Genomic DNA, 9,832 nt, shown 5'->3' on the forward strand with positions numbered 1-9,832 from the left:
ATTTTAAATAACATTAAATATCCTACAGTTTTCAGTGTAATGTATATTTATAATACATACACCTTACAATTATACAAATATCTATCTACTACGACGAAAAAGTCGTAAATAATCATAAGTGCATTTGCTTATAAATTACAATAAAAAAACAACTAAATAAACCAATATAAATTCAAATCAAACAGTCAGTCCCTATTTATGCATCGATAAATGTTATCGGTCTTAAATCTCCAAGAACTAATACAAAACTGAACAAAAACAATTTTCAACTTAGTAACCTAATTCTCTTACTTATTATTTAAATCAGATTAAGTAAGTTTAGGTCAAAATTATTTAAGCCGTGTACACTTAAAATATTTTCTAACATGCGTAAAATTATTTCCATTTTTAAATTGAATCAATATGGAATTGTTTATATTACGATGTATTTTTTTTCCTTTTTATGTAAAGTTTATCTACGCTATTAGAACGTTTTGTACTCTGCTGTCATGTGTCAAATATTAATACAACACGATAATCTGTTACTTTCGTATACTATCCCCAGTTATGCGTTTTTTATACTCATCTAGTGTAATGTTTCCTGATACATTTTCTACATCGTTTATTTTTCTTTTGCACGCAGTTTTTTCTAAAACATAAAAATTTCGAGACGATGGGATACAATTATCAGATAAATCAGGTTGACTGAAACCTCTGTCAAAATCGTAAAGATTAATTTTAGCCAATATTTCAAAGGTTTTCTGATAAGTTGGTATCGGCAAAATTGGTGGGGAGTAACCCTTATTTAATGTTTTATCTAAATTTGAACTTTCTGTATTATTTACACATTTTCGCTTCTCCCTATTTATGTTGGTAGGTTTATTTTTTAGCAAAGACGGACGTTCTAAGCACTGTTTTAAATATGGATGTTTATTAACCACTTCACTCGCAACCGAATGCTTAGTATTTTCAACAGCATTACTAATGTTTTGATTCACATCAGGAATTACACTAGCTATTGCTGTATTTCTGTTGACGTTTGAATTACTTTTTCTATTCTTTGAGTTTATGTGACTGTCAACATTTTCGGTATAATTAATGTAATGATGTTGGAATTGTGTTCTTGAGATTCTACTGTGATCGTTGCGATACTCAGGTAATAGATTAATAGGAGTTAATTGTAACGGAATCGAATAAAATGAAGGTGATAAATTGTCTTCATAACCAGTCACAGTTTTCGTACCATTTGACATATTACTTAAGGAATGTTCCAAACTATACGTATTATTAAGATAAATATTGCTTTGATAGATATTTCGAGAGGGCTGATCATTTGCAAGCAATACATTACTCGCTTGAAAAGTTAAATCGTTAGAGTGAGAATTGCATTGATTGGATTCAACTCTTTGAATTGGATATGTTGGCGTAATATAATTATTATAGTGCACTTTATTTGGTTGGCGATCTAATGAAATAGGAATACTGTTACCTACAGGTATTGGATTACTATTTCCTTTTGTTGCATCTAGAGACGATATTGAATTATTTTTCGTATTCACTCCTAAATTTCTCGACTTTTCCCTTATGTGGTTACATGCAGTTTGTTTTTGACTTAAGTTCGCTTGAGAACAACATTGATTTTTACATAAATGCGTCACATGATTGAGTGAATGATTAGCTTTACATATAGAATGATTATTATGTGTTATATTGTTAATTTGTGTTACATTAGGCTCAACTAAGTTGGTACGTTTATTTTTATTACACTGTTTTGATAAACCTTTGTTCTTATCATTTACTTCACAAGATACGCGTTCAATATTTGTTTGGACACATCCAGTTTTCAGGGTTGCATTTTTGGAAGCATTTTGATTTAAATTAAAGGACGTACTTTTTTGTGTTGCATACACTGATTCGTAATGAAAATGAGGAATCACTCTGTTAGCGCTAAATAACTGATCCTCACAAACATTTTTGTTTATTTTATGTTTGGCATAAGATGGAAGTACCGTATTTTGTGTTATATGTATCCCATTAATTTGGTCGCTTCTTTTTATCTTTGATGGACAAGGTAATAAAGGTGAACTTGAGCCATTGTTATTTCCAATCGTACTTTCTAATGTTTGCATTTCTTTATTAAAAACATTATTACCTTTATTTTCTTCTGATATCGAGTGTATTACGTTTGAAACTCTTTTTAGCAATTCTTCTTTATTATTGCAATTTTTTCCATTAAATTTATTTTTGGCAAAATCATCCATATCAATGCAGTTTATTTTTGTATTATCAACTAAGAAATCCGGTTTACCGCTCTTATTAGATGTATTTCTCGTTTTAATTTCTTTAAATGGTTTTTCAATGTCTCTGGAAGTCAATTTTTTATACGCTTTATTGATAATTCTTGCGTAAGTGTTCATTCGTTCATCACGGATGCCTGTATAGCTATGTTGATTATCGATAATCAATTTTGTTTTGTTATCAGATTTTGCATTGGTTATAATATTTTTCTGAGACTCTTTAAAATCTATTATTCCTTGATCTATAACTTTATTATTTTGATAACTATTTATTGTATCGTATACAATTTTTCTTTTTGAAATCGTATCATTTTTACTTACAAACCCTAGTTTAGAAAACTTTTTATTACCAACAGTGGTAGGCATAATATCTTCTAAAGTTGTCTGTTTCAAAATTAAATCATTTTCATTTTCGTCTGAAGATAAAATTTCTATACAATCTGCTTCCTGTAAATCACTTTTGTTCAAATTCAAATTAGAATAATCTCTGACATTCATTTTCAATTTATGATACGAAGGAAATCTATTACAGTCAACGAGTTTGACGAAAAGTGGACGACATTTGTTTAAAAGTTCCACGTTGCTTTCTATATCAAAAAATGTAACGGGTAATATAGAAGAATTACTTTTATTTGAATTCACTGTTTCTTCGTAATCTGAAAGATTTTTATTAAGCCGTATATTATCTTCATGGCTAGCATCCTCTATAATACCTAATTGAAAAAAAAATCCCGAGTAAAATAATTTTTAATATTGTACATTATAAGACAATGCATAATTATAACAAAATCAATAAGATCAATCAATAACATACGTCCGCGTTTTAAAAATTTTATAAATTAATTATTTAGTCCACATCCTTTTTTTGACAATTAAGAATTTCTATAAACAAAAATATAGCTTACCTTTTGATTTTGAACAACAAAACACTCGATCTTGTTCAAAATCAAACAATCTTATCGGATCGTCAATACATTCTTCATCGGTTTCATCTTCAATCATTTTGACATCTAAAAAAAATAATTAATCCAGTACCAACGAAAATATCTATTGACTAACATAAATATTATTATTTCGACTTATTTAGTATTAATCTAAATCAATATTTCATATAACATTAATGTAAGTAACCTCAATATATGCATTTCTTGCTTATGCTAAATTTACGTCTCAAGCAAGTCACAGAATGAGCATAAGGTTTCTGTATGAGGTGAAAATAGAAATAGAATAGTTCGTGGTCTTATATAAGATATTAATGCAGTATATCGTTGACATAATATATATATAACGTCATTGACATGTTATTTAATATAGTACTAAAAAAATCATTAACATTTAACGTATTCTACATATTTAAGGTAAAATAAAAAATGAAATTTTTCGTATAAAAAAAGACAAAAAAACCTTAAAATCAAACATTTTACTAAACAATAAATACTCAAAATATTAAACTTCGTTTATACGTACCCGATATGTTAAAATCACTTCAACTTAATATTTTACGGAGATTATTATTTGAATTTCAACATTTAATATAAAAAGATGTGCACCATTTACATTTCAGACAGTTATTGACGTAAAATGATTATTTTATACAATTTGTTGAGACTGCTGACATTTCGAAATTCAAAACACACTTTTTAAATACGCTGAACATGCGTAAATATTATTACAATTTCATTTCATGTCATTTAATTATTCTTTTGACGTCTGTTGATATGTTTTCAATAGTTTTCATTCATCGAAATTACCGAGTACTAGATGTCGACTTATATCTTAATGAAAGACTCGTAAATCAAACTAGAATTCGTTCTTTAGGTGTAGGTAGTAGTATTTTTATTTTTAATTTACCCTCCCAATATATTAATAAAAACTTATTGACTATCGTCTATGGTGTCAAATCGATTATTTTATGCACGTCACACGGCATAATATAGAAATATATAGTTTTAGTAAATATGTGCTTATATATACTTTGTATTTATTGTAATGTAAAACAAAATATTATCAAACAATGTAAATAAATAACAAATGTTATTATATATTACTAGCTTTCGCCAGCGGCTTCGTTCGCTTGTTAAGTGGGCAGGTAGGTATTAGGTATAGAAAGTAGTCTGTATTCCTTAAAGTACAAGCTTGTTTCATATCAAGTTTCATCAAATTCTGTTCAGCAGTTTAGCCGTGAAAACAAACCAGAAAGATAGACATAGTTACTTTGGCATTTATAATATTAGTATCGATATAGGTAAAGTTTGTATTTAATAGTAATTTATTTTAGACGTGTCGTACTTTAGTAATTAAAATAGAATAATCGCTGATTATTTTGTAGATAAACACTCGGAACACAATATAAATCATTAAAATATTACGAACCGAATAACGATTTGATATAAATTAAGATTTGCCATATTTATGTAATATACTAAAGTTTCTAAACTCATTTTGTATCTAAAATTATGTTACAGAATTTAAAGATATATATATTTCATTATAATAGAACGAGTTATTTAATAAGTTTCGTTCGCTTTACGAAATTAAATATCACGATGCAAACGACTTGCTCGTTTGAAAGACAGAACGTAAACAACTTTCTTTGTCTTTTGTATGAAATGTTTCCAAAAATAAAAATAAACTAAAGTAACATTTATTGAAATTCAATTTAATGAAGTCATTTGCAAAAAACACTAGAAACTTTTTGTTAAAAAAGTGTGTTATGTAGTAGTATGTAAAAGTAATATTGAAACTCAAATGATTGCATTGTTTTCTATATAAGTTATATACTATCGTTGATCTAGTAGCTAACTAAACGGTCGCTGATCCCGATATCTTCGGTTCAAGCCGCAGTTTGGACCGAAAAAGTTGTTGGGTTTTTTGTCGAAAAATTCTCGATAACGCAGGTTTTTTTTTTTTTATAGAATAGGAAGGCGGACGAGCATATGGGCCACCTGATGGTAAGTGGTCACCAACGCTCTTAGACATTAGCATTGTAAGAAATGTCAACCATTGCTTACATATCCAATGCGCCACCAACCTTGGGAACTAAGATTTTATGTCCCTTGTGCCTGTAATTACACTGGCTCACTCACCCTTCAAACCGGAACACAACAATATCAAGTATTGCTGTTTTGCGGTAGAATATCTGATGAGTGGGTGGTACCTACCCAGACGAGCTTGCACAAAGCCCTACCACCAGTAAATTTGTTGGTTGGTTTTCAGAATCAATTAAAATCGAAAATTGCTATGTGACCATATCTGCCACATTTGCAATGTATCACGCAACTCGACGTAAATGCAATGTAATACAACTTACTCGGTTGCACCAAGGCTTTCAATAAACAATTTTCACTGAATAACAATTAAATTTGACCGCAATTTTACTCCTTAATTTGCTACCACTTTTATATCAGCTCCCAATGCTCGCGTTGATCCTCAAATAATGCAGCGTCGAAGGTGCAGTAAATGCAGGTGTGAGGTGAGTGTTTACATATTGACTAACTTGCTCACTTCAAGGTCAGCAGCGTAGACGGAAGGCCCAATGCAGCGTTGCATTAATTGCTACAGTCGTCGACAAAATGTTAATTGCCTTTTCCTTCTTTTAATATAAAATATAATATAAAGTTATGCCACAGAGAAGTGTGTGTTAACATGATATAAGAATATAAATCGTTATAGTTATAGGCTTAAGCATGATAGGCTTTGCTATTTACTACCATTACCATATATATTAGTAGTATTACATAGTTTTTTATTATTTAACACATATTTCCGATACATAATAACGTCGTATTATTAAAGTTTCATAATTAAAGTAGAATACAAGCGATCAATTTGTTTATCGTCCGACAAAAACAGACACAGAAAGATTTATGATGGCTATTATTCGAATATATGGTTGTAATATGATAATGAGGTAAAACTTTAATAAATATAAAACGTTAGCTATTCAAGACAATCTTAATTCAAGCCAATCTTGTTAGCTATTAAAGCCAAAAAATTTAGTCTCAGTAGGGTCTATCACGACGACATCCCGCTGTAACATTTTTAATAAAATATGTTTCATAAGACGGGCCGATTGGTGTGGTTGGTAAATACTTGCCTTTCACGTCAAAGATTGTGGGTTCGTTTCCCACCCAGGACAGACATTTGTGTGCATGAACATATCTGTTTGTCCTGAGCCTGGGTGTAATTATCTTTATAAGTATGTATTTACAAAAGAAAAATAGTATATGTAGTTTATCAGTTGTCTGGTTTTCATAGTACAAGCTCTGTTTAGTTTGGGATTTGATGGCCGTGTGTGAATAATGTCCCAGGTTATTATTATTATTATAATATGTTGAAATCTTTAAAAGCTTGCTAACAAATAAATACTAATATACATATAAGCTAAAATAGCCCAGTGGCTAGAACACCTGAATCTTAACCGATGAAAGCGGGTTCAAACCCAGGCCACCTCAATGAGGTGTAAATACTGTGCTTAATCCGGCATACGTGTCTCAATTAATTTCTGCCACCAACCAAACCTTTTCTTCAAAGGGAATGAAGACCTTAGTCCAGAAGTGGGACATTCATAAACTATAACTTCTTTTACTTTTGTAATAGCTGCTCCGCGCGGTTTCATTCGCGTTAAACGTTACTCCTTCCTAGGTTAGATCATGCACTAAGATATCATCAAAATAAATCCACCCGTCTAGGAGATATTCAGTAACAGACACACGTATAAGGAATAATATTAAGGTTAAAAAGCATTAAATATCTGGTTTTTATTTCATCTGACAAATCGCTTACTTCGACCACTAGAAAAACAACACTATGCATATCTTATATACATTTAATAGTACTTTTATATAGTAGCTTACAATACACCATATAACAAGTAAATGTTTTACGCACCTACGCATTTTAGTGGTATTACTTTGTCGACAAACGACATCAACCTCGAACACTAAAATAGTGACGATTGTTTTAAATTTAAACAGAACAATGCCTTGAATTGTAATATTATGTTTATTAAACGTATAAACAATACGTCCAAAAGTTAAAGTTAACAACGTAGCTGAATGAGGAGGACACCGTCATTTACTGGAGTCCTGTCAGATATCTGCCACTGAGATTTAGTGCACAAGTGCATGCGCAAATAGCCAACACAAGTACACTCTCTATTCCCTCACCCTCATAATCCGATGGGACCGGAAATAGTTCAGGCGCAGAACCAATGGCTTTACGTGCCTTCCGAGGCACAGGTTTTTACACACTTTCAACATTCGGACTGCTACTGATTTTTCGACAGAAAAACCATTAGTTTTTTTATCGACCCGACCTGGGGTTTAAACCCACAACCTGGAAATCTGTAACATTATAGGCTACCCACTAGACGGAGGCAATTTCATAATTTGAATGAATGTGTAAACTATAATTTTGTCTGTGATGTTCATTGAATCCTTACTGAATACGCCTTTGCTATTGTAAATTTGATCAAAACTCAACGCTAACTAAACGCATAAAAATCTAGCGCACAACAGAAAAAAGGAAAAGGAACATCGTACGTTAGCTAAAGAGAGAAAACTTCCGGTTTCCTTCAGTATTGCCATTAAACTACACGAACTAAACTGTGCATGCGAAATCTTTAGAAATGTAACGACTTCACAAACCGCGCCTTTAATTTTATGCTTTACCAACCAAAGCACGCGCTTAACTGCACAAACTGACTGTACAAGTTTTCACGAAGTGACTCTCGACCGGGAAACCGAGCTTTAACATGCAGACAAACGCGATCAGGACGCTTCGTAGTGACGATTTAGAATAAATGTCATCATCATATATGGATAAGGCTGTACACAAACCTTACCAGATATTAAAGGATGGACCACAATACCTAAACGAGACACACTTTTATCTCGTCTTTCATGGCGTCAGATCGTAATTACGATAGGATACTGTTGGTGACTGACATGAAAGGAATGGGGAAACCTACTTTTGAAATGTCCCCATTTGGAATCACGACGGAGGCTTTTTTAAACGGACTCAAAGAAACCTGCCTCTGACGTTTGTTTTTGAGCAACGGAGCTATAGTACTCTCGCTTAGGTATTTGCATTGAACATATTTTCAACTTGAGTTCTGTTAACTTTTAAAAAGTAGGTTAAGTTAGTCGTAATCTTAAGTTGAAAATTACGAACGTTCAATCGTTATGGAAATTTTTGTAGCTTGTGTTTAGCGATAAGATGTTTCTAGATTGTTTATCTTGATTTGTTTTAATTAATTTTTATATGTACACAACCAAAATATGGTATTAAACTCTAAACATTTGCATTTTATAATGTAAAATCGATGCCTCACAGCGTGATATGGAAATAACCAAAGTGACATGCAAATGACAAAATCACTAATCCAAGATGTTAAGAGTCTAAGTCCTATGTACCTTGCTTGTACTCGGTGATGAATTTAATATAAAATCTTTATTTTTAAGTATCATAGAATATGTATAATAAAAAAAAGTAAAACAAAGGACCTTTCGGTTTTATTTCGGTTATCGGTGTCATCGCCTAGGTAATAAGTACCTTAGAACTTATACCTGGGTAATCTATGCTGCTAGCTTATGCTAGCTGATCTTTTTTTATATTGACTATGTAAGAAGTAGTACAAGGTGGCAGAATTTTTACATTATTTCATTGGAATGAATCATCTGGAAGTTCTATTAACTGTAACAAAAAAACGATCACCAGACATTCGACAAGATTAAAAATATTTGTGAAATGAATCAGAGCTTTAAATAATAATATTAAAAATCAGATATTGTTTATAGTGAAAAGAGATTCTTGCGAACATGTGGCATTGGTTTAATTGTAGTGACGATCGCTGGAACCGACAGAATGGGCTCTGCGGGACACGGAGGGTGTGAAATTGGGAGATTCCAGTAAAGCCGAAGTCGGTTTATATTATGCAAAGATGCGACGGATAATCTTCTCCGGTGGAACGTGAGCATGAAAATCTCTAGACGATACCGCGATTTGATTTAAAAAACTTCGTGCGCTTGCATTCATGATCTTAAAATATTACGCAAATTTTATGCTAAATAAGCTTAAGATATCATTATGTATTATAGTATTAATGTAAATACTGTGGTTATACCTTCAAGTGTTAAATTAGAAGTTTTATGATTAAACAATGTATTTTTAAAGTATTGCCAGTGAATAAAATAAATTAATAATATTATATTAATAAAAAAAGTGTTTGTTTTACCATTTGTAATACTTTATCTTAATAGCACTGGCTAGTGTGCTAAAATTAAAAAAAAAAAACAATTTACCTTAATGTAGTAGTAGTTAAAAATTGTTGTAAATATTTTTAAATTATCTGTATTGTATTAAGTCTTTCGTCATTTGTAACTGATGGTTTATTCTTAAAACCTTATTAGAACGTCTTATAGAGAACTAATGAGATTATTTTCTAGATGGTAGGGCTTTGTGCAAGCCCATCTCGGTAGGTACCAACCACTCATCAGATATTCTACCGCCAAACAGCAATTCATAGTATTGTTGCGTTCCGATTAGAAGGATGA

At 31.2% G+C, this 9,832-nt stretch overlaps 1 protein-coding gene across 1 annotated transcript; it reads right to left on the bottom strand.

Moving 5' to 3' along the window:
- Positions 1 to 211: 211 nt before the first annotated feature.
- On the bottom strand, positions 212 to 3,908 carry LOC126773207 (putative uncharacterized protein DDB_G0282133). The gene is made up of 3 exons (XM_050493946.1): positions 3,744 to 3,908; positions 3,182 to 3,286; positions 212 to 2,989 (listed from the first exon to the last, which is right to left on the bottom strand). Exons 2-3 carry the CDS (start codon positions 3,276 to 3,278, stop codon positions 522 to 524), a joined length of 2,565 nt encoding a protein of 854 aa, XP_050349903.1. The 5' UTR covers positions 3,279 to 3,286; positions 3,744 to 3,908; the 3' UTR covers positions 212 to 521.
- Between the last annotated feature and the right edge of the window lie 5,924 nt (positions 3,909 to 9,832).

The sequence above is a fragment of the Nymphalis io genome, chromosome 14 (genome assembly GCF_905147045.1).
Source record: "Nymphalis io chromosome 14, ilAglIoxx1.1, whole genome shotgun sequence".
NCBI lineage: Eukaryota > Metazoa > Arthropoda > Insecta > Lepidoptera > Nymphalidae > Nymphalis > Nymphalis io.